Source organism: Rhineura floridana, chromosome 3 (assembly GCF_030035675.1).
Source record: "Rhineura floridana isolate rRhiFlo1 chromosome 3, rRhiFlo1.hap2, whole genome shotgun sequence".
NCBI lineage: Eukaryota > Metazoa > Chordata > Lepidosauria > Squamata > Rhineuridae > Rhineura > Rhineura floridana.
The window spans coordinates 212,610,669-212,635,298 of NC_084482.1; the positions used below are offsets into that span (position 1 = coordinate 212,610,669).

The following is a 24,630-nucleotide window of genomic DNA, read 5'->3' on the forward strand; positions in this document are numbered from 1 at the left end:
GGGGAAGAGGCCTACCAGCCCAGAGGTGCATGGAGAGCATCAGTCACGCTTTGTTGTTATGTGCCTTCAAGTTAACTACGACTTATGGCGACCCTATGAATCACCGACCTCCAATTTCATCTGTTGTAACCCACCCTGTTCAGATCTTGTAGGTTCTGGTGTGTGGCTTCCTTTATGGAATCAATCCATCTCTTGTTTGGCCTTCCTCTTTTTCTACTCCCTTCTCTTTTTCCCAGCATTATTGTCTTTTCTGGTGAATCATGTCTTCTCATGATGTGTCCAAAGTATGATCACCTCAGTTTCATCATTTTAGCTTCTAATGATAGTTCTGGTTTAACACCTGATTATTGGTCTTTTTCACAGTCCATGGTATCTGCAAAGCTCTCCTCCAGCACCACATTTCAAAGGAGTTGATTTTTCTCTTATCTGCTTTTTCACTGTCCAACGTTCACATCCATACGCAGAGCTGGGGAATACCATGGTCTGAATGATCCTGACTTGAGTGTTCAGAGAGACCTTTTGCATTTGAGGACCTTTTCCAGTTCTCTCAGGATCCCATCGCCCCACTTCCACCTTATTCCCAGTTTGCCACTGTGTTGATTTGTCTCTTTATCCTCCTGCGTCAGCGTGATGGAGAGACCCTGATGAGAAGTGGCACCGCCTTCCACTCGCTCCCACCCACCCATCCATTTCCCCCCTGACTGGAAGTGCTCCTGTGTCCTCCTGCCACACAGCTCTTCCTCAGACAGTGGCCTTGAAGGCAGGTGGGCTTGCGGTGGTTTGCCACGCATGGGGCAATGGCCAGAAGGTCTAGAGCCGAAGGCGGGGGAAATTTTGCAGCCGGAGGGCCGCCGGATTCCCTCGTGGAGCACCTTCTGGGGGCTTCATACCAGTCAGAGCCATTCACACACATCTATACACCCACGCTCACCAGCAGAACACTCCCGTCTGCTTCCCTTTTGGTCCTCCTTCCTCTTCATGGGATGGCCAAGGGAAGTGACCCGCCTTCTGCAACCAACAGCCTTCAGCGTCATCTTCTCAGTCGCCGTCTCTTCTGACTTGGGAAAAACTATCCCTGCAGTGCTGGCCTTCTTGGCCACAAAGAAGGGGTACCCTTTGACAGTGAATATGCACAGTTGGGGGTGAAAGTCAACAATATCCAGTTTCACAACAAAATGTGCAGAATATGTTCTGCTGCTTAACTGATGCATCAGTCCAGTTCACTCAGTCAGGCAAGAGTCCAGCTCCGTTCTTGCCGAACCTGACATCCCTCCCCCTCCTCCCTCTTGAGAAATTACAGTGCCCAGTTGACATGGAAATGGATTGCCTTCAAATCGATCCCGACTCATGGCAACCCTATGAAGAGGGTTTTCATGGTAAGCGGCATTCAGAGAGGGTTGACCATTGCCTTCCTCTGAGGCTGAGAGGCAGTGACTGGCCCAAGGTCCCCCAGGGAGCTCATGGCTGTGTGGGGATTCGAATCCTGGTCCAGCACCTTAACCACTACACCATACTTGCTCCCAAGTGCCAAGTTATGTATCACCAAAAAAGTGGATAAAAGATAACAGATATTTGCGTAAACATTGTGAATACTAATTTATGTCCTTGCCCTTCTTGGCTAATAAAAGCTAGCAGGGATGGAACAGCTGGGTGGGCCAGGGAAGTGATTAATGCCTGAGAGAGGGGGTAGTCCCTGGCTGCTTGAAAGAGGCAGTAGTGAGACCACTCCTGAAGAGACCCTCCCTGGACCCAGAAAATTTTAATAACTATTGGCTGGTGGCAAATGTTCCATTCCTGGGCAAGGTCCTTGAATGAGTGGTGGCAGGCCAGCTCCAGACACTCTTGGATGAGACCGATTATCTGGATCCATTTCAGTCGGGTTTCAGGCCTGGTTTTGGCAGGGAAACAGCCTTGGTTGCCCTGTATGATGACCTTTGTTGGGAGAGAGACAGGGGGAGTGTGACTCTGTTGATTCTCCTTGACGTCTCACAGGCTTTTGATACCATCGACCATGGTATCCTTCTGGGGAGACTGGCTGAGTTGGGAGTGGGAAGGACTGCATGGCGGTGGTTCCACTCCTACTTGGCAGGTCGGCTCCAGAAGGTGGTGCTTGGGGAACATTGCTCGGCACCCTGGACTCTCCAGTATGGGGTTCCGCAGGGGTCAGTTCTGTCCCCCATGCTGTTCAACATCTACATGAAACTGTTGGGTGCCGTCATCCGGAGCTTTGGAGTGTGTTGCCATCAGTGAGTGAATGGGCAGAAAAATGGCAAATGCAATTCAATATAAACCAGTGTAAAATTATGCATATTGGAGCAAAAAATCTGAATTTCACATATACGCTCATGGGGCTGAACTGGCAGTGACCGACCAGGAAAGAGACCTCGGGGTTGTAGTGGACAGCACGATGAAAATGTCAACCCAGTGTGTGGCAGCTGTGAAAAAGGCAAATTCCATGCTAGCGATAATTAGGAAAGGTATTGAAAATAAAACAGTCGATATCATAATGCCGTTGTGCAAATCTATGGTGCGGCCGCATTTGGAATACTGTGTACAGTTCTGGTCACCTCAACTCAAAAAGGATATTATAGAGTTGGAAAAGGTTCAGAGGAGGGCAACCAGAATGATCAAGGGGATGGAGCGACTCCCTTACGAGGAAAGGTTGCAGCATTTGGGGCTTTTTAGTTTAGAGAAAAGGCGGGTCAGAGGAGACATGATAGAAGTGTATAAAATTATGCATGGCATTGAGCAAGTGGATAGAGAAAAGTTCTTCTCCCTCTCTCATAATACTAGAACTCGTGGACATTCAAAGAAGCTGAATGTTGGAAGATTCAGGACAGACAAAAGGAAGTACTTCTTTACACAGAGCATAGTCAAACTATGGAATTTGCTCCCACAAGATGCAGTAATGGCCACCAGCTTGGATGGCTTTAAAAGAAGATTAGACAAATTCATGGAGGACAGGGCTATCAACGGCTACTAGCCATGATGGCTGTGCTCTGCCCCCCAAGTCAGAGGCAGCATGCTTCTGAAAACCAGTTGCCGGAAGCCTCAGGAGGGGAGAGTGTTCTTGCACTCGGGTCCTGCTTGCGGGCTTCCCCCAGGCACCTGGTTGGCCACTGTGAGAACAGGATGCTGGACTAGATGGGCCACTGGCCTGATCCAGCAGGCTCTTCTTATGTTCTTTCTATGGTGATCACACAGCTCTATTTCTCCTTTTCATCTTCTTCAGGTGAGGCTGTCAATGAACCAGTGCCTGGCTGCGACAATGGACTGGATGAGGGCTAATAAACTGAGGCTCAACCCAGGCAGGATGAAGATGCTGTTAGTGGGTGGTTCTTCTGACCGGATGGTGGATGCCCAACCTGTCCTGGATGGGTTTGCACTCCCCTGGAAGTAGCAGGTTCGTAGCTTGGGGGTTCTCCTAGAAACCATCTCTGTCACTTAAGGCTCAGGTAGCCTCGGTGGCATGGAATATCTTTTGCCAATTTCAATTGGTGGCTCAGCTACGCCCCTATCTGGACAGGGATAACCTGGCTTCAGTTGTTCATGCTCTGGTAACCTCCAAGTTAGATTACTGCAATGCGCTCTACATGGGGCTGCCTTTGAAGACGGTTTGGAAACTGCAGCTTGTGCAAAATGCAGCGGCCAGATTGGTAACAGGGACTAGCCACTTTGAACACATAAAACCAATTCTGGCCCGCTTGCATTGGCTGCCTGTATGTTTCAGAGCCCGATTCAAGGTGCTGGTTTTAACCTATAAAGCCTTACATGGCTTGGGACCACAATACCTGATGGAACGCCTCTCCCGACACGACCCCACCCGAACACTACGCTCAACATCCAAGGCCCTCCTGCAGGTGCGTACTCCAAGGGAAGCTGGGAGTGTGGCAACAAGGGAGAGGGCCTTCTCAGTGGTGGCCCCCAAATTATGGAATGATCTCCCTGACGAGGTGTGTCTGGTGCCAACACTGTTATCTTTTCAGTGCCAGGTCAAGACTTTCCTCTTCTGCCAGAAATTTCAGCATGTGTTTTTAAATTGCTTTTTAAAAAATGTGTTTTTGTATATTTGTTTTTAATGTTTTTATTTATTTTATTTTTAAATGTTTGCTGCCCTGGGCCCCTGCTGGGAGGAAGGGCGGGATATAAATCAAATAATAAATAAATAAATTGTTGTAAGCCACCCAGAGAGCTTTGGCTATGGGGCAGTATACAAATGCAACAAATAACAACAACAATAATAATAACAAATACAATATATGTATAGAAGCTCATTTTAAAGCTTTTTTTAAAAAAAAGATATTTTAAAGGTGTTTTGTTTTAATATGTTTTTAAAGGTGTTTTGTTTTAATATATTTTAAAGTCTGTTTTTATGAAGTTTTCAGTGTTTTTTTTTGCCACCCTGGGCTCCTACAGGGAGGAAGGTGGGATATGAATTTAGTAAATAAATAAATAAATAAATAAATTAGAAATAACTGTTAGCATGACTGGAGCAGCAAGCCGTCCTCTTAAAAACGTGATGCAAATATGATTTTTAAAAAATGTAAGAATAGATAAACTCAGAACACTAAAAATAAGCACAGAAAATACAAAATGACTTTTAAGAAATGGCTTGCAGTCAGGTGCTCAATGGGGGGATCCAATATTTTCCTCTCTGGTGGACCTGTCCCCGAATTCAGGGGTTTTATTGCGGGGCGGGAGTTACACAGACAACTCCTCCAGATTTCACGGGTTATTCGTATTTGCTTGTGCCACTGAACTATTTTTGCTATCAGTATACGAAGGTCAGAATGAGGACGTTAAATTTAAAAACTTTGTATCGTTCCTGCTTTTGGTGCCAGACCGTGGTTTGTTTTTTTATTGGGTTTGTATACCGCCCCATAGCCGAAGCTCTCTGGGCAGTTTACAACATGGTTCAACAATGGAAAGAACTCAACGACTTGAACACCTTGACTTGGCTGAGAAATGTTTGGAACATCTCCTTATTCGAGGGATGGAAAAATGAGGATTTATCATATATCCTTTGGAACATGACTTGCATGGACAACTGTCAGCAGTAGCAAAACACAGATATGGTTGAATTAAATGTTTTTCCCTTTCTGCATACTTGGATCGTAATATTGTCCAGTCTTGTGGTCTCCCAGGTGGTGCTGGTGGGGAAATGGGCATATGGGGAGCATGACTCCATATCGTCATTCATGTTCCAATTACACTTTGTATCATACCAGATGCAATGCCAAGTTTTTCTTAATCTTGTTCTTTAATAATAATAAAAATTTAAAAAGATGTTGAAGCAAACGTTTACACCCAGGCTGAGATTTTTCATTGAAGCCAAAAGAACTTAAAACTTTGCTGAATTCAACAAAATCCAACAAAAAGGACAGCGCTGATGTCTTACATCACAGGGAGCAGGAACTTAGTTCCCATTTGTGTCGAAACAGGGTGTGTGAGAAACGAAGGAGCTTTGAAAAGCTACTTTTTTTTGAACTACAACTCCCATCAGCCCCAGCCAGCATGGCGATTGGATTGGGCTGATGGGAGGTGTAGTTCAAACAAAGTAACTTTTCCAAGCTCTTGAAGCTGTGAGCAAAGGCCCTTCAGGCTGTGCCTCCCGTGGAAAGTGCCCCCCCATCCCTTGGAGCAACTGCAGCCCCAACGCAACAGCAGGGGGGCGGGTAGAGGAAGAGGAGAGTGGCGAAGAAGGGAGACTCGGTCCTCCAGTGGGTAAAGGAACCGAGTTCTGGTTCCTAGAGAGGAAGGAAGTGGGAGGACAGAATAATATATGGGGAAAGGGGGGGAGGGGTCTCATCATCCGGGAAGAGGAGGAAGAGAGAGCAAAGAGGTGCGACGTGTTTGGGGGCTGGGGGGAAGAGGAGGAGGGTTTTCTTTCGGGGATCCATACAAAGGGGGTGTGGGGAGGGGGTGGACCACGCAGTCCATCTGCAAAGCGTGGACAAAACTGCGCTGAAGCTGCCCCCCCTTACAGGTCACCCCAGACTCCCCAGGGATGAGATGCAGCCCAGGCAGGGGGGAAAGGGGGGCCCCTCTTGATGCAGGGGAAAGAAACAGCCTTGTTGGGGGGCGCATTGGAGGGGAGGGGTTTGCTGTGCTGCTCTTCTGCCCCAGAGCTGGAGGGAGCGCCCCTGTTGGATTTCCTCCACTGGAGGAGGGTCTGGTCAGTTTCCCTCCTGCCAGGCAAGGAAAATGGAGAGAGGAATCTGAAACTGACCAGGCTCTGAATGCGCTTCTCAAAGCTTTCAAGGCAGCGGATGGAGGGAATGGGTGAATAAATGCCTCCTCCTCCTCCTCAGCTGGACTCGAGGGGAAGGGGAGTTTGTGGGAGGGGAAGCTCAAAGCCCGCTTGCGGTGGATCCCAGCTGCTCTTGCAGGATTGGTCCATCTGAGGGGTTGCTGAGGGTCTTTCTCTCCTGGCGCGGCCACCCTCCCCCCTGCAGGGTCAGAGTGCTGGGGGGGAGACACAAGAAAAATACTGCTTACCCCCCAACATTGTCCACTTTTGTTATAGGCCTTCACATGTCTACAGTAGTTTAGTGGCAAATTGAGAAGTGCAGGGTCCCTTCATGATAGCCATGCCCCCTTCCATCCTCTTTTTTTCCCCTGCTGGGTTGAGAATTAGATCCTTGTTAATGCCTTCTCCCACAGCTAGGAGCCAATAAGCATGAAAGGGCAGAGTGTTGCCTACTGAGTCTTCTCAGTGGCTGACTCACCTCCTTTCACTCTGATTCACCCTAATTAGCAGGAAAGAACAAGGAAGTATGTTAGAAGACTCTTCTCAGTGGCTAACACACTCTCCTTTCATCCTGATTGGCTCACAGGATGTTGGAGACCATGCTGAGATCCTGCTCCCAAAAAACTAAGCGGTCTAAATTCAGGTAGTGTCCTGGGCCCAGAGACAGGGTTGTTCTGAAGACCAAAGTAGAGGGGGACAAAATATGTTTCCCACTGAGAGCTCATTAGAGGCAGGCCTGTGTAGAAATATAAACACAAGAATAAAATGTATGGAGAAAAATAATAATAAGTAAATCAACTTATTGCCTCAGTCGCTCGACCCTGTGTGGTGAGGAACTTTTGGTCTTCCAGATGTTGTTGAACTACAACTCCCATCATCCTTGTCCTTTGATCATAGTTGCTGGGGCTGATGGGAGTTGTGGTTCAAAAACATCTGAAGGTTAACTTGGATTATACGAGTGGATGGTACTGTTAGGAAATATTTTATTGCTAGACCCCAAAAGTTGTTCAGAGATGCTAAGTTGTAGTCAGACCCAGTTTCGTTTCTTCCCATGAGAAATAACACCCATAGGCGCCTCTCTGGTTGGAATAATAATATCTTGGAAAGAAGATAAAGTGTACCCCCTCTGGAATGTTATTATTTTCTCTTGCCTTGTTTTACTTTATACACCCTGTACACTGTAACTTTATGTCATACCCAGCACAAAGAACGAAGTCTTCCCAAATATCTTCCTTATTCATAAGTTTTACGTCACACAGCTGAGTAAATAACTTTTACTAGCCCCATGTTTATCTTTCACCAAGTGTCAAGGTAACTCTAATACTCGCTTTTCCTCAGTTCTTATCTCACATTAAGTTTCTTAGATTGACAAGTGTATGAATTCCTTATCACCTCCTCACCTTTTAGAATTATGAGTAATGTAACAAAGAGATGAAGATGCGCTTGCTTTATCTATGTAACCCTGTATTCCCTTCTTGTTACGATTTTGTAACAATACCTTGTTTTGCTTATGAACCCTATTTAATGAACCTGCAATCAATAAACGTGGTTCTCTGCCCTGGCAGACTTCTGTCTGCAGTTCAGAGATCCCTTCTTGATCTGTGTGTGTGTGTGTCTGCTTTACTTTTGGTAACTGGCTGAGCCACTAACAGGTAAATTACATTGCTAAAAGCTTGCACCCCTATCCAGGGTAAAGGGGTGCGTTAGCTTGCCCTCTCTAAAGGGGAGGGGGCTTAAATTTGAACCTTACAGTACCAACAATGTGTCCTGCTGATTTTGACATGGATGTATTGCAAGTAGTTCCTCATACGCTTTTCATTGCCCAGTGAGCTGGACCAGACTGAATGCAGGTCAATGTTCCTCAGCCCGTATTTCTGATGGAAAGAGTGGAGGAGTTTTGCATCCCCAGGGAGCTCCAAGCTGGAGTCATTAGACCAAATTCACCCTCCCCATTTCTTTGCAATGTGTGCAAAACCTATTTTGTTTGCCAACTGTCAGGGACGTGACATGAAATTAATCTCTGTGCAGATTAAGTTTTTAATTATATGCATGGTGAAAAGGGCCCCATAATGAAGCCTGAAATGGTTCACAACTTGGAGAAGAAACTCTGTGGTGAGCAGGAATTAAAGGCTTTGCGGAAGCAGAAGCAGAGATGAGAGGGGAGGGGTCGGAGATGGGTGAAATTCCTGGGGGTGGCTAAAGACACAAGAGGTGCCCAAGCATGGAGAACAGTCTGGAAGAAACGGGGGGTTGGTCTGAAAGACATTTGAGGCCTTTAAGGCCTTTTGCAGATCAAGCATTGTGAGGGAAAACAACCCAAGGAAAGGACGTGCCATTTATTTATTTAGATTGAGGCTGTTTATAATATTCAAACATCTGAAATCCATATTGGTATAAAGGATGAAATTCCTCCCATCCCCGTCTCTCCCCTGCAGGCCCTTGAGAGCTGCTCCCTACGAAACGTGCCTCGTGGCGAAAGCTGTGGGAGTCCCAGGGCTGGCCTGGTTTACTCCTCTTCCCTCAGGGGCTGCACCATGGCCTCAGAGGCACCGTCCGGATTGTCTCTTCTCTGGGATAGAGTGGAAAGAGCAGCTGGGCAGCCACATCAGGTAAGGGAAGGATCATTGGGGGAAGACAGAGGGGACAGCGCGGCTGCGTCTCCCTGAGCGTGGTGGGGAGGGCTCTGGGAGAACACTAGTTCTGAGGCTGAATAAGGAGAGCTTGCCGGATCAGGCCAATAGCCCGTCTGTTCCAGCACCCGGTTCTTGCAGTGGCCGACCAGAGGCCTGTGGGAAGCCGCTGGCAGAACCTGAATACAAGCGCACTCTCCCCACTTGTGATTCGGTGACACATATCTGGCAGAACTCGCTTGAACACACGTGGCTGTTACAATACACTCTTGGAGAGGTGGGATCTTTTATGGTCATCAGTCAAGCTCTGCCCTGCAATTGTGTCTGAGCAGTCTAAAACCCGGAAATGCTCACACACACACCCCACAAAAGCTAAATAAAGAGTAACTGTACTAAGGAAATGCAAAGAAAAAGAGGGTGGAGCTGGTTCCATGGTGTGAAACCAGAGTCAAGCCGTTTCTGGGATTGAACTCCTGTCATGCAACGAGAGGGGGTCAAGAAGGGAGTCATCCCAGCGTGCCCCACTGGTCAGGCTATTAGTCCAATATGGACCAAAGTGAAGCTGCCAAGTGTCCTGCTATGTTACAATTCCCAGCGTACTGCCTCTGGCAGTGGAGCCAATGCATTGTCATTGTGCCTAGTAGCCACTGATGTCCTTATCCTTCCTGGATTGGATTCAGAGGAGGGCAACAAAGATGATCAGGGGACTGGAAACAAAGCCCTATGAGGAGAGACTGAAAGAACTGGGCATGTTTAGCCTGGACAAGAGAAGACGGGGGGGAGATATGATAGCACTCTTCAAGTACTTTAAAGGTTGTCACATAAGAGGAGGGCCGGGATCTCTTCTCCATCGTCCAGAGTTCAGGACACGGAATAATGGGCTCAAGTTGCAGGAAGCCAGATTTCGACTGGACATCAGAAAAACTTCCTAACTGTTAGAGCCATACGACCATGGAACCAATGACCTAGAGAGGTAGTGGGCTCTCCGACACTGGAGGCATTCAAGAGGCAGCTGGACAGCCATCTGTCAGGAATGCTGTGATTTGATTCCTGCATTGAGCAGGGGGTTGGACTCGATGGCTTTGTAGGCCCCTTCCAACTCTACTATTCTAGGATTCTATAATTTGTCCAGTCCTCTTTGAAAGCTGTTCAAGCTTTAGGCTGGGTGAATGGTGCATGTTGGAGAAACTGCCTCTTCTTCTTTTTCCAGCATCTGTTGCCCTTCCAGGATCTGGTGACCTTTGAGGAGGTGGCCGTGTATTTCACGGAGGAGGAATGGGCCCTGCTGGATCCTGGCCAAAGAGCTCTGCACAGGGAAGTCATGGAGGAGAATTATGAGACGGTGGCCTCTCTGGGTAAATATATTCTCCCCCCTTGACTGATAAATGTTGAAGGTATGAATTTAGCAGCTGTGCTATTTAACCTTCCACTGCAGGGATGCTATTATGGAAATGGGTGCCTGGGCCCTGGATATTTGGGGAGGGACTGCAGCTTAGAGGGAGAACACCTCCTTCGCATGTAGAAGGTCCTAGGTTCAATCCCTGGCAGCTCCAAGAGGGCTGAAATGATCAAGTAGGAGGTGCTGGGAAAGGTCTTGCCCTGCCTGAGATCCTGGAGATCCATTGCTAGTTCTAGTAGACAAAGCTGGGCTAGACGGACAAATTCCCTGATCTGGTATAATGTAGCTTCCTCTGTTCTTTGGCCTTTTGGATGATTGAATGTGAAAAGTGCCCCTCCGTGCCACCTTCCGATGCCCCAGGATGAAAAATCTTACCTTGCATCCGGAGAAGGAGAGGGCAGGAGCTCCCAAACCCCAGCAGAGCATCATTTCCTGCATCCTCAGCAGATAATTTGACACGCTGTGACTTGTACTGTAAACCCCCAGTGGGAAAAGATGCTCCCAGGAGCCTGGGAGCACCCACTGCCTCCTCCCTCTTCCTTTCTCTGCCCAAATGTCAGGTTTTGTCTTTGAAGCAGGAGGAACAGCAGTGGCAGTTTGGAGAATCAAGGTGCGCACCACTGTGCTTGCCTCAGCCAGTTGTTTTCTGAGCCCAATTCAAGATGCTTACTTTGGCATTTAAAGCTTTAAACAGCCTGACATGCAAATAGCTGCAAGAACGCCATTAGCAAGCCTCCTCCGTAAACCTGTGCGCACTCGGGATGGGGGAGAATATCTGACAAAATCAAACCTGGCATTGGATCCCGACTGAATTCACTAATTCGCTATCCCTTCGGAGAGGCACCGATCTCGTGCGATGGGCCATTGCTGTAATCGGCATGGATTCTGCAGCCATGACTGCAATTGGCAACATTTTTGTTAAAATCCTCCCCCTACTTTACGTAATCTTTTCATAATTAAGATACTGTGTCAAGCACAGGATTTCCCTTTGTCCATTATATATTACCAAAAAAATCATGATCATCGCAATATAATGCAATACAAATTGGCTATATATGTCTTCCATGTTAATTGTGAAATCCTGCAATGTTAAGTTTTTCAAACAAGATACTGGGACACTGTTGGTGAGTGCCTTCTCTGACCAGATGGTGGATGTTCAACCTGTTCTAGATGGGGTTACACTCCCCCTGAAGGAACAGGCTCGTAGCTTGGGGGTTCTTTTCGATCCATTCCTGTCTCTCGAGGCGCAGGTGGCCTCGGTGGCACGGAATGCGTTCTACCACCTTCGGTTGGTAGCCCAGCTACGTCCCTATCTGGAAAGCGACTCAGTTGTGCATGCTCTGGTAACCTCTAGATTGGATTACTGCAATGCGCTCTATGTGGGGCTGCCTTTGAAGACAGTTCGGAAACTACAGCTGGTGCAAAACGCAGCTTCTAGACTGCTGACGGGGACTAGGCGGTCTGCACATATAACACCTGCTCTGGCTCGTTTGCACTGGCTACCTATCCGTTTCCGGGCTAAATTCAAAGTGCTAGATTTGACTTATAAAGCCTTACACGGCACGGGACCACAATACCTAGCGGAACGCCTCTCCCGATATGAACCTACCCGTTCACTACGTTCAACATCTAAGGCCCTCCTCCGAGTTCCAACTTACAGAGAAGCTCGGAGGGTTGTAACAAGATCTAGGGCCTTTTCAGTGGTTGCCCCTGTGATGTTCCTGTATTAATGTATATATGGTAAGTGCTGTTTGTATAGAAGATATGTGGTAAGTGGAATGAAAGAGGAGGGGTAGTAAATGAGCAGTAGAATGCTGGATGATTGGCTGGGTGTTTGGATGGCTGAGAGTATAAATGGAAGGATAGTTGAATCTGGGTGGATGTGAGTGGGTTGTTTTGGTGGAGTTGGGAGGTGGGTGTGAGTTGGTGTATGTCAGGAGAGTGTGGAGAAAGAGGGAGGTGGAGTTCGGATTAGTAATAAGTCAAATATCACAGGAATAGATGAAACCATAAGCTTGTAGATCATTATCAAAGTTATCTTGTTATTAATGTTATTTAATAAATACTATTTTGGTTTACTGAAGGCCTGATCCTTGGCTGGGGTTTCACAGACCAGAAGGGAGGGTAAGGTAATAACGAAGGCTGAAGGGAAACAGTAACAAATGGTGGCAGCGGTGAAGAGGAGAAGATAACATTATAAGTATCCAGAGCAACCCCGAGTTATGAGTTATCTGCATTGATACAAGGGGGTTGGGAACAGCATAGGCACGCAGTCACGAATGTAACCGGATAGAGAGACTCAGGCAAGGTCTCTGGGAACATTGGTTGTAGAACATGACTGGTGGTGCTGCCTAGCAGGGAGATCTATTGAGATCTGTGCTAGAGCGGGGAGAGAAACCATAAAAAAGGACAGTCCGGACTGGTGGAGTCCCTGGTGGTGCCTAAGGAAAGGTGGTAGCCATGAGCAGGTAGGAACCTGACAGGGAGAGCCAGGGAAGGACGTCACAGCCCCCGAATTATGGAATAGTCTCCCCGATGAGGTTCGCCTGGCGCCTATACTTTTATCTTTTCGGCGCCAGGTGAAAACCTTTTCTCCCAGGCATTTTAATCTATCTTCTAAGCTTTTAATGTATATTTGGTTGTTTATTGTTTTAATATTTACGCTCTAGTGTTTTTGTGATTTTATTGTATTTTATCCTATGTTGTGCACCGCCCTGAGAGCCTTCGGGCTGTGGGCGGTATATAAATCGAATAAAATAATAAAATAAATAATAATAATAATATCTCAGAGCATTCTGTATCTCTTGCGTGGGAAACATTGCGATGATGAGACTGACCCACGTTTCCCGCCTCGCCCCATCCCACCCCTGCTCCTCTTTTGTTGCTGCTGTCCTAACCAAGGGCTTTCTCTCTCTCTCTCCCTGTGCTAAATGTGTGTGTGTGTGTGTGTGAGTCCAGAGAGGAACAACGGGTTGAGCTGTACTCAACCCCCCTCCATCTCACCTTGTGCCTTCTGTGCGTGCTCAGTCTTGCACACTGATGATTAGCTTGGTTGTGGTTATAATTATTTAGCTAATGCCCTCAACCCAAAGAAATATTATGTATATTGTTGCTGACTTAACCCCACTGTCACAATAGATATATATTCTCCACTGAAGTGTTACATGACTGACTTTCGAAAAAGATCCCACCTCTCGAAGAGTGTATTTTAACAGTCATGTGTGTCCTCTCTGGACTCGTCATGTGAGTCACTCATGTGCAGCTAGACAGTGAGGACCAGAAGGCGGCTTCCAAAACACAGTCTCTCTCTCTTTCTCTCTCTCTCTCTCTCTCTCTCTCTGTCTCCCCTCCCTCACACACACACAGGTTTCCCATTTAATCTCATTGATATCACTCACTCAGACTGCATTATAGCTCCTAATTGCTTTTGCTATGACACTTCTCACTATTAGAGCAACCCCGTTTCTTCTTAATTTGTCATTTCCTGCATTAAGTATTTTGTAGTTGCCTGAAAATGTCCCATTCCCATCCATTTGAATTCACTCACGCCGCATTGTAATGTTGATAGGTTCCATTTCTTGCTTGACAATTTCTAACTTTCCCTGGTTCATGCTTCTCACATTCCATGTTCCTATTGTGTGCGTCGTACAACTCCGGACTCTCCTTTTGCATCTGTGCACATCAGCCTCTGGGCTTCCTTTTGGCTTTGACCCAGCTGCGTGATTAGTCACAGCGCTACTCGTACTTGTCCTTTGTTCTTCCCCAGTAGCTTGCCGAGTGTCATCTGTCCTGGGGGTCTCATCTTCCAGCACTATCTCATGTTTCAGGTAACATTTTGGGAGGAAGGGAGGGGATGCAAGGTGCCCTCTGGGCAGTGGAAAGGACCATGTTCCTGTCAGACAGGATCCATCCTAGGTTTGTAGATTCCAGCTGTGCATAAGTACTTGGCTGTTCACCTTAAATGGAGGAACAAGAGAGCAGTTTTTTGTGACAATTTTCTCTCTCTGCGTCTCTTTTCACAACCTCTGACCAAGTACCTACTGCTAAAATAACTCTGTACAAGGCTTGGAGGTTTGACAGTTTGATATCAACAGAGCTCCCAGAAATATGTTTTCAAAGTACAAATCATAATATATTCACAGGATTTCTCCACAGCATTTTATCACCTTTCCTTTTCATTCCATCAGGATACATCTGGGGGGTCAAGGCTGAGGGAGAACCATCTGAAGTATCACTGGAAAAAGCTGAGGAGCAGGTGCAGGAGCAGAAACTGATGAGGCAAGTTGGAGCAGAGAGACAAGAGGAGAGACAGACTCACACAGGGGACAAACCCCATAAATGCTTGGAGTGTGGAAAGAGCTTCAGTCAGAGTGGCACCCTTACTTCGCATCAAAGAACTCACACAGGGGACAAACCTTATAAATGTTTCGAGTGTGGAAAGAGCTTTAAGTGGAGTAGTGCCCTTACAGTACATCAAAGAACTCACACAGGAGACAAACCTTATACATGCTTGGAGTGTGGAAAGAGCTTCAGTCAGAGTGGCCACCTTACTTCGCATCAAAGAACTCACACAGGGGACAAACCTTATACATGCTTGGAGTGTGGAAAGAGCTTCAGTCGGAGTACCCACCTTATTTCGCATCAAAGAACTCACACAGGGGACAAACCTTATACATGCTTGGAGTGTGGAAAGAGCTTCAGTCACAGTGGCGACCTTACTTCGCATCAAAGAAATCACACAGGGGACAAACCTTTTACATGCTTGGAGTGTGGAAAGAGCTTCAGTCACAGTGGCGAACTTACTTCGCATCAAAGAACTCACACAGGGGACAAACCTTATACATGCTTGGAGTGTGGAAAGAGCTTCAGTCAGAGTGGCCACCTTACTTCGCATCAAAGAACTCACACAGGGGACAAACCTTATACATGCTTGGAGTGTGGAAAGAGCTTCAGTCAGAGTGGCAACCTTACCTTGCATCAAAGAACTCACACAGGGGACAAACCTTATAAATGTTTCAAGTGTGGAAAGAGCTTTAAGTGGAGTAGCGCCCTTACGGTACATCAAAGAACTCACACAGGAGACAAACCTTATAACTGTTTCGAGTGTGGAAAGAGCTTCAGTCACAGTAGCCACCTTACTTTGCATCAAAGAACTCACACAGGGGACAAACCTTATACATGCTTGGAGTGTGGAAAGAGCTTCAGTCACAGTGGCGAACTTACTTCGCATCAAAGAACTCACACAGGGGACAAACCTTATACATGCTTGGAGTGTGGAAAGAGCTTCAGTCAGAGTGGCCACCTTACTTCACATCAAAGAACTCACACAGGGGACAAACCTTATACATGCTTGGTGTGTGGAAAGAGCTTCAGTCAGAGTGGCAACCTTACCTTGCATCAAAGAACTCACACAGGGGACAAACCTTATAAATGTTTCAAGTGTGGAAAGAGCTTTAAGTGGAGTAGCGCCCTTACGGTACATCAAAGAACTCACACAGGGGACAAACCTTATAACTGTTTCGAGTGTGGAAAGAGCTTCAGTCACAGTAGCCACCTTACTTTGCATCAAAGAACTCACACAGGGGACAAACCTTATACATGCTTGGAGTGTGGAAAGAGCTTCAGTCACAGTGGCGAACTTACTTCGCATCAAAGAACTCACACAGGGGACAAACCTTATACATGCTTGGAGTGTGGAAAGAGCTTCAGTCACAGTGGCCACCTTACTTCGCATCAAAGAACTCACACAGGGGACAAACCTTATACATGCTTGGAGTGTGGAAAGAGCTTCAGTCAGAGTGGCAACCTTACTTTGCATCAAAGAACTCACACAGGGGACAAACCTTATACATGCTTGGAGTGTGGAAAGAGCTTCAGTCAGAGTGGCAACCTTACTTTGCATCAAAGAACTCACACAGGGGAGAAACCTTATACATGCTTGGAGTGTGGAAAGAGCTTCAGTCAGACTGGCTACCTTACTTCGCATCAAAGAACTCACACAGGGGACAAACCTTATAAGTGTTTCGAATGTGGAAAGAGCTTCAAGTGGAGTAATGCCCTTAGGGTACATCAAAGAACTCACACAGGAGACAAACCTTATACATGCTTGGAGTGTGGAAAGAGCTTCAAGTGGAGTAACACCCTTACTTTGCATCACAAAACTCACACAGGAGACAAATCTTAAAATGCTTGGAGTGTGGAAGCAGCTTAAGCAGTGTTCAACTGTTTCTCTGCATCAAAGGATCCACACAGGGAAGCAAGGCTACCAACAGGATTTTCTGGGCTCAGTACTCTATGCAGATTGGGCCCTCTGCTGCTCTGCTCAAAGACACAAATTTGCATAAAATGTGCATACGCTTCATGTCAAATGCACATTCCTAGCCTCTTTTGCAGATGTGAGTGGAGGACGTAAAATAATCCAGTGGGAACACTCAAATAACAGCTGGTATAGCATAGTGGGGAGGAGAGCCTGGCTGGGAGTCCAGAGTCTGTGAGTTCAAATCCCCGCTTGTGTCTCCTGGGTGTCAAGGGCCAGCTAAAGATCACCCCACAGGGAGTGGCTCAGGGGTTATGTGCCCTGCCACCTGTGCAGCCGTGGGCAAGCTGCATAGTCCCACGGAGCCCAGTTGCCCCCCAGCTGGCAGTTGTGGACAAGGAAGGGGCTGGCTTGTGCAGTGGGGAGGACTATCCTCAGAGGGAGGCAATGGTAAACCCTCTCTGAATACCGCTTATCATGAAAACCCTATTCATGGGGTCGCCATAAGTTGGGATCGACTAGAAGGCAGTCCATTTCCATTTCAACATTCAAATAATAAGATATCCAACAGAAAGAATATCAACAGGTGAAGCTTTCCCCATAATTCTATACTATAAAAAGGCAGGTATTAATCCGCCTGCCACATTATTATATAGCCATGAGAGTGGCTGTATACTATAGCCAGCATGGATTTTTCGCATTCCGCAATGATAAATTGAAAATATCCCCCACGTCATTCTGATGCTTCCCATCAGTTCATTTCAAAAAAAAACCTTACATAACTTATAGTCCTGAACTCAGAAACGCTTGCTTAACAATCCTTTAAGTTTTCATGGCAATACACAAAACAGTCAGAGAATCAAGAGTTCAAAATATAAAATGAGGAAAAAAACAGACCTGGACTTCTTTCTGTCAGAGATCTCATAATTTCATGAAATTAATTAAAAATCAGCCATGTTCACAGAGTACCTGTAATCCTTTTACTGACCTTGCCCCATTCTCTGAACTTCATCTTCTGCAGTTTTAAAAATAAAATGCCTGGATGATTTTTTAATTAATTTAAGAAATTTTACATTGAACTGAATGATAATGTCGGGCATGCTCAGTAAGAACCAGCTGTCAGTATTCTAACAGCGAGACTCGCAGCTGAAACGTTTTTAAAGATGTTTTGTTATAATGTATTTTAAGTTTGTTTTATGATGTTTTAGAGTTTTTGGTGCTTTTGTTTGCTGCCCTGGGCTCATTCTGGGAGGAATGGCGGGATATAAATCAAATAAATAAATAAAAATGGGGGCAGTGTCAGTGATGTTCTCTACAGTCAAAGGGATTGGTACAAGGGGAACGCCTCCCTCCCCATGGACAGGGAGTAGGGAGCATATCCAACAGTTACTCACATTATAGATGGAAGCAATTCTTGTTGGATTTAAGCAAGCTTGCATACCCCCCCCCCATTTCATAGGGAGATGCTCCCTCAAACCAGTATTGGAGATATCTCTATATGTTTGTTTACCATGATGTAACTTCCTCAAAGGGTGGGGTTATTTATTTCTTCCTCCTCCTTTGTTAGGGGATATTGATCCTTTTTGCATGTTCTGTATTAACCTCTAGCAGAGGGAACAGGCAGACGTTCCTTCCAGGGGCCTCCTCACCAATGACTGAAAATGGACTGAGACTACAGATTATTTTCTATCTAAGCTAGAGCCTATGTTTTCTTAAACATATGAAGGTTGTGAGTAAATACTCTTTATTCTTTTTACCTAAGAAGATTGTCTCTGTGACTTCTTTGATTAACTAGTGTGCGTGGGAGGAAGGTGTGGGACTGGTTTATTCTCATTCCACTGAACGGAACAGGCCGGAATGGGCCTTTTATGAAAGAAATTGATGCCAAAAACACTGGGATGTGTTAGAGACACTTGAGAACAACATTTACGAACAAAAACCATTCCAATAGGATTTTTATTAATCCTTTCACAACCAAAATGCCCTGCAGAACCGAATGAAACAGCCCGGAACAGCAACTTCCCAGTGAGCCAGACCCACCAAATTCACCAGTCCCACGTGACTACATGGGATGCATGCAATAAGACACAAAACGTCCACGAAACCACGTTCCGATACCCGTTCCGGGCTATAATACGCTTTTACGTAAAACAGCCTGGAATGGCGACTTCCCAGCGAGCCAGACCCACCAAATTCACCAACCACACATGTTGCTGCCTTTCCTTTTGTTGGGAAATGGGAGATAACACAGGATGACCCAGGAACCTCTGGGGTGATCAGCAATACCCTTTCTTGCTGTTTGTAGGTCCACTAAGCAGCACTATTGGTGCTGCTACCAGGTTGCGAAGGGCTGGTGAATTGGGGAGAGAGAGAGAGAGAGATTGGAGGGGCAAATTGGCTGGCTTTTACTCATGGCCTTTCTGCTGTCGGTAATGAGAGAAGACACTCCTTGCTGCCACTGAGCCCCCTCCCCAGTGTAAATATAGCATACCTGGGCTGCTGCCTTTTTGGTCTGAAAAAAGAAGGGATCATCCTGTCTCTGCAGAGACCAGCAGATCTTATAGTGCTCCTAGTGGGAAGAAGAGTAAACTGCAGCTATTCTCTAGCACCAAAAGCTACCTGTAGTTGCATTCAATACTAGTATAGCTTACTACAAAAACCTTGCTAGGAAAGAAAAACAACAATGTACTATATTGTTTTCACACACATACCTCATTAATCATTACTAGAGCTGCCAACTAAGTAATAATATTAATTGGAGCAATTTGTTTTGCTGTTAAATTTGCATGCTATCAACATTTCATTCAAGATGTTTTGTGTAGATGCCTGTATAATTTATAAATAAACACTACTGCTCATTGTTGGAATGAAAGGTCATCTTTAATATATATTACAGTAACATAAGAGAATTAAAGTATTCACAGAAATACAGAAGTGTGCCCTTAACTTTCAGCAGTACCAATTTAAATTTGACATCAAATGAAATTTGTCTCTGTTGTTAAATTAACTGAAGTTATATTTGGCTATATACCATTGAAAACAATTGGAGCGCATAGCACCAATCTTTGCTTGTGTGTATGCAAGTGAAAGTGGTTGCTGTGAAAGCTTGTGGCCCAGAGCATTGACTCATCCAGTGATGCATGACTGGTGCATTTGATTGACTTGGCTGGCTCAGATGTTGTTCTGGGCTCTGTTCAGAAAGATGTCTTATTGCATGGAACGTGGCTTATGTGGAAGTTTTGTGTCTTATTGCATGCATGAACATTAATTTGTTCAGTATCATTATTACCTAAAAGGATAAAGAACACAGAGGCACTGGAAGAACACAAGTGACATACACTCAATTTGGGTGGTTGGGGGGTTAGCAAAAGAAAAAAATCATTTTGCAGAGCAGTGTGTCTCCATTATGTCTCCCACGCAGCTATGAAGTGCTTTCAACCTGTCTTTCTGAGAAGAGGAAGGCAATGAAAAAGGGCTTCCTCCCAGCTAAATTTAGTTAGAATTGGAGCCTAATGGGCTGTGGGGCTAGGAAGAAAGGTGAGACGGCTGTCCTGAATTGTTTAGGCTGCAGCCTAATAACTTCTACTCAGAAGTAAAATCCATCGGGTTCTACTGGACTTACTCCACGGTAAATTCATGGGATTGCAGCCTTAATTACACAACAACTGTTGCCTCCCCACCCCCTCATTCCCTTTGCCCCACCAGTCAGAGTGAGAAGAGAGAGTGTTTAGAGCTTCCCTCTCCTCTTACATTCAAATTTCCATTGTTCAGGTCTGTCCTGGAGCTTTTGTATATGAATTCCCTCTCTCCCCGCCACCACCACAGTTGTAGCTGGGAACCTCCTAGTATTATTCTCATTGATACCTTGCTTTTTCTAAAAGGAGCTCAAAGATGGTTCTTCCCCTCCCCGTTGTATGCTCTCAACACCCCTGTGAGGTAGGCTAGACTGAGATACAGTTACTTGCCCAAGGCTACCCAGCAAGCTTCATGGCTGAGCAGGGATTTGACACCAAGTCTGGCAGGAGGTCCTACTTATCATATGTCTCTTTAATTTGGTAACATGGCATGTTTAGAAATGAATAGTTTGTCCCTAGAAAGACCCTTTTTTCCAGTCTTTAATCTACTGTTCTGTCCTTGGCTTGCCCTGGTGCTCTGATATAACAGTGCTATGTGGCAATAAAAAGTTTCAAGGTTAATTCTGGAATGCCTCCTAATATCTCAGCACAGTTGAGTAAGTTGTGAGTGCAGGGAAAGGGCCATTGCAGCGTCTGCCTTGCATGCGGAAGGTCCCCCAGGTTCAGTCCTGAATGGCATCTCCAGGTAGGAGAGATGCCATCAGGGAGTGAACCTGAGAGACCTTCTGGGAGAGACTCCTGCCTGAAATTCTGGACAGCTGCTGCCAGTCAGGGTAGACATTACTGGGGTTGGTGTACCAATGATATGTGAGTAGAAAATCCTGGTGGAGAATTGAAGTGCTTTTTTTCAAAGATCTTTGCAAATGACAGGAAAGGATGGTTTAACACCCCCCATCCTTTTCTGTCTGTGAAAGCATTAAAGTAGAAGATTGGGGGGTGCATGTCACCCCATTGCCATGGTCAGACCACTTCCTGGTGAAGTTCAGACTTGTAGTTCCGATCCTTCCCTGCAGGGGTGGTGGACAGATTAAGATGGTCCGCCCTCGGAGCCTAATGGAATCCATTGGATTCCTGAATGCCCTGGGGGAGTTCCCAGTAGATAAAGCAGGTGACCCTGTTGAAGCCCTTGTCACACTTCGGAACAACAAGGCACGTTGGGCTCTTGACACGGTTGCCCCTGAGTGCCCTCTCTGGCATTGTGGAGCCCAGCTTGCACCTTGGTACACCAGTGAGCTAAGGACAATGTAACAGGCTGGACGATGGCTAGAGCGCAAGTGGCGAAAGACGTGCTGTGAGGCTGATCGGGCATGAGGAAAACATCATAACTGTGCCTACTGTGTGGCGGTGAGGGCAGCAAAGAAGGCCCACTTCTCTGCCTCCATCGCATCCCCAAGGAGCTGTCTGGTGGAGCTTTTCTGTATTGTCAGGGGTCTGTTGACATCAACTCCAGGAAATGGAGTTTTAGACCCTTTGGAGGCCCACTGCGAATTGTTTGCAAGGCACTTTAAGGGTAAAGTTGCTCGTCTCCATAGCAGTCTTGATGCCCCCTCCACATCTACTGTAGTCCCCAATGAGGTGTCCAGTGCAACATCTGCTACAACTTCTTGGGAACGGTTTCAGTTGATGCGGCCTGATGACATAGTCAAGGTGCTTGTGATGATGCAGCCAGCAACTTCCTCTTGACCCTTGCCCTTCTTGGCTTATGAAAGCTTGCTGAGGGGGTTTGACCGAGTGGATCCAGGGTGTGGTCAACACATCATTGCAGGAGGGAGTAGTTCAAGCCACCTTAAAAGAGGCATTGATTCGACCACTCCTGAAAAAGCCCACCCTGGATCCATTGGTTTATGACAACTACCGACCGGTTGCAAATACCCCCTTTTTAGGGAAGGTGATTGAGAGGGTTGTGGCGCAGCAATTGCAAGTACTCTTGGATGAAACAGATTATCTTGACCCATCCCAGTCTGGGTTCAGGCCTGGTTATGGGACTGAATCGGCCTTGGTTGCCCTGATGAATGACTTTTATCGGGAGAAGGACAGGAGGAGTGCGACCCTGTTACTCTTACTTGATCTCTCAGCAGCTTTTGATACCATTGACCATGGTATCCTTCTGGGATGACTTGGTGAGGTGTGTATTGGAGGCACTGTTTTACAGTGGTTCCGATCCTATCTCCAGGGTCACTCTCAGAGAATGGAATTGGATGACTGTCTTTCGGTCCCCTGGCAGTTGTGCTGTGGGGTGCTACAGGGTACCGTCTTGTCCCCAATGCTGTTTAACATATATATGAATCCCTTGGGAGCGGTCATCAGGAGATTTGGGGTGAGGTGTCAGCAGAATGCTGATGATACCCTGCTCTATTTCTCCATAACACCTGAATCAGGAGAGGCCGTGCAAGCCCTTGGCCGCTGCCTGGACTCAGTGGTGGGCTGGATGAGGGCCAATAAACTGAGTCTGAATCCTAGCAAGATGGAGGTACTGTGGGTTGGTGGTTTCCGAGTTCGGATAATTGGTCAGTTGTTTGCTTTGGATGTGGTCATATTCCCTCTGAAAGAGAAGGTTCGTACTTTGTGGGTGCTTCAGTTGGTGGCTGGAAGGTTTTGGTCGCAGTTGTGAGCACTCGTCTTTTAAAATGGGGGTTTGGTACAGAGCCTTTGTAGCTTTTCTACCGAAGTAACATTTGTATTTTATTCCATTCCCCCCCCCGCCAGCCGCCCTAATAGATCCTTGCCCCTCTTGGCTGGTGAAAGCTAGCAGGTCCGGAACCGCCGACTGGGCCAAGGAGGTAATAAATGCCTCTTTAAGAGAAGGAGTGGTCCCTGACTGCCTAAAAGAGGCTGTGGTGAGACCACTCCTGAAGAAACCCTCCTTGGACCCAGATAACCTGAACAACTATAGACCTGTGGCGAATGTTCCGTTCCTGGGCAAGGTCCTGGAACGGGTGGTTGCCGGCCAGCTCCAGGGGCTCTTGGATGACACTGATTATCTTGATCCATTTCAATCTGGTTTTAGGCCCGGTTTTGGTACCGAAACAGCCTTGGTCGCCCTGTATGATGACCTCTGTCGGGAGAGGGACAGGGGGAGTGTGACTCTGTTGATTCTCCTTGATCTCTCAGCTGCTTTTGATACCATCGACCATGGTATCCTTCTGGGGAGACTCACGGAGTTGGGAGTAGGGGGTACTGCTTGGCAGTAGCTCCGCTCCTACTTGATGGGTCATCACCAGAAGGTAGTGCTTGGGGAACACTGCTCGACACCCTGGACTCTCCGTTGTGGAGTCCCGCAGGGATCGGTACTGTCCCCCATGCTTTTCTACATCTACATACAGCCGCTGGGTACGGTCATCAGGAGTTTTGGGGTGCATTGTCATCAGTATGGTGATGACACGCAGCTCTATTTCTCCTTTTCATCCTCTTCAAGTGAGGCTGTTAACGTACTAAACCATTGCCTGACCGCGATAATGGACTGGATGGGGGCTAATAAACTGAAGCTCAATCCAGACAAGAGCGAGACGCTGCTGGTGAGTGCCGTCACTGCCCTGATGGAGGATGTTCATCCTGTTCTTGATGGGGTTACTCTCCCTTTGAAGGAACAGGTTCGTAGCTTGGGAGTTCTTTTCGATCCTTCCTTGTCTCTCGAGGCCCAGGTGGCCTCGGTGGCACGGAACGCTTTCTACCATCTTCGATTGGTAGCCCAGCTACGTCCCTATCTGGATAGTGATGACCTCGCCTCAGTTGTTCACGCTCTGGTAACTTCTAGGTTGGACTACTGCAATGCGCTCTACGTTGGGCTGCCCTTGAAGATAGTTTGGAAACTACAGTTAGTCCAGAATGCAGTGGCCAGACTATTGACGTGGACCAGACAGTCCGCCCATATAACACCTGTTCTGGCCCGTCTGCACTGGCTTCCTATTTGTTTCCGGGCTAAATTCAAAGTGCTGGTTTTGACCTATAAAGCCCTACACGGCATGGGACCGCAATACCTGGTGGAACGCCTCTCCCAATACGAAACTACCCGTACACTGCGCTCGACATCTAAGGCCCTCCTCCGAGTGCCATCACATCAAGAAGCTCGGAGGGCAGTGACTAGAACCAGGGCCTTTTCGGTGGTGGCCCCCGAATTGTGGAATAGTCTCCCCGATGAGGTACGCCTGGCGCCGACGCTGCTATCTTTTCGGCGCCAGGTGAAAACCTTTTTATACTCCCAGGCATTTAAAATTTTTAAATATTCTATTTTAAAAAAATTGTTTTATAGTGTATTTTAAAACAGTATTTCATTACTGGTATATTCTGATGTTGTTTGTTTTTTTGTTCTTTGTTTGTTTTGCTTTTTGATTTTCTTATATTTGTTCTATTCATATATTTTCTTGTTTATCCTCTATGTACACCGCCCAGAGAGCCTTTTTGGCTTAGGGCGGTATATAAATTAAATAAAATAAATAAATAAATAAATAAATGTGCTGTGC

The 24,630-nt window shown here is 46.6% G+C and overlaps 1 protein-coding gene across 3 annotated transcripts; it reads left to right on the top strand.

Moving 5' to 3' along the window:
• Positions 1-3,358: 3,358 nt before the first annotated feature.
• Positions 3,359-23,137, top strand: LOC133381490 (zinc finger protein 420-like). 3 transcript variants are annotated; one of them, XM_061620650.1, is made up of 4 exons: positions 3,359-3,403; positions 8,686-8,859; positions 10,091-10,235; positions 14,467-23,137. In XM_061620650.1, exons 2-4 carry the CDS (start codon positions 8,785-8,787, stop codon positions 16,461-16,463), a joined length of 2,217 nt encoding a protein of 738 aa, XP_061476634.1. In that variant the 5' UTR covers positions 3,359-3,403; positions 8,686-8,784; the 3' UTR covers positions 16,464-23,137. The 3 variants fall into 3 exon arrangements, with proteins under 3 accessions (XP_061476634.1, XP_061476632.1, XP_061476631.1); XM_061620648.1 differs by lacking the exon at positions 3,359-3,403 and adding an exon at positions 5,641-5,720; XM_061620647.1 differs by lacking the exon at positions 3,359-3,403 and adding an exon at positions 5,801-5,842.
• The last annotated feature ends 1,493 nt before the right edge of the window (positions 23,138-24,630 follow it).

Excerpts from the sequence above, each read along its gene's own strand:
- LOC133381490 (XM_061620650.1), top strand. The coding sequence starts at position 8,785 with ATGGCCTCAGAGGCACCGTCCGGATTGTCTCTTCTCTGGGATAGAGTG. Across the intron at positions 8,860-10,090 it reads CAGCTGGGCAGCCACATCAG|CATCTGTTGCCCTTCCAGGA; the intron begins GTAAGGGAAGGA and ends TTCTTTTTCCAG. Across the intron at positions 10,236-14,466 it reads TGAGACGGTGGCCTCTCTGG|GATACATCTGGGGGGTCAAG; the intron begins GTAAATATATTC and ends TCATTCCATCAG.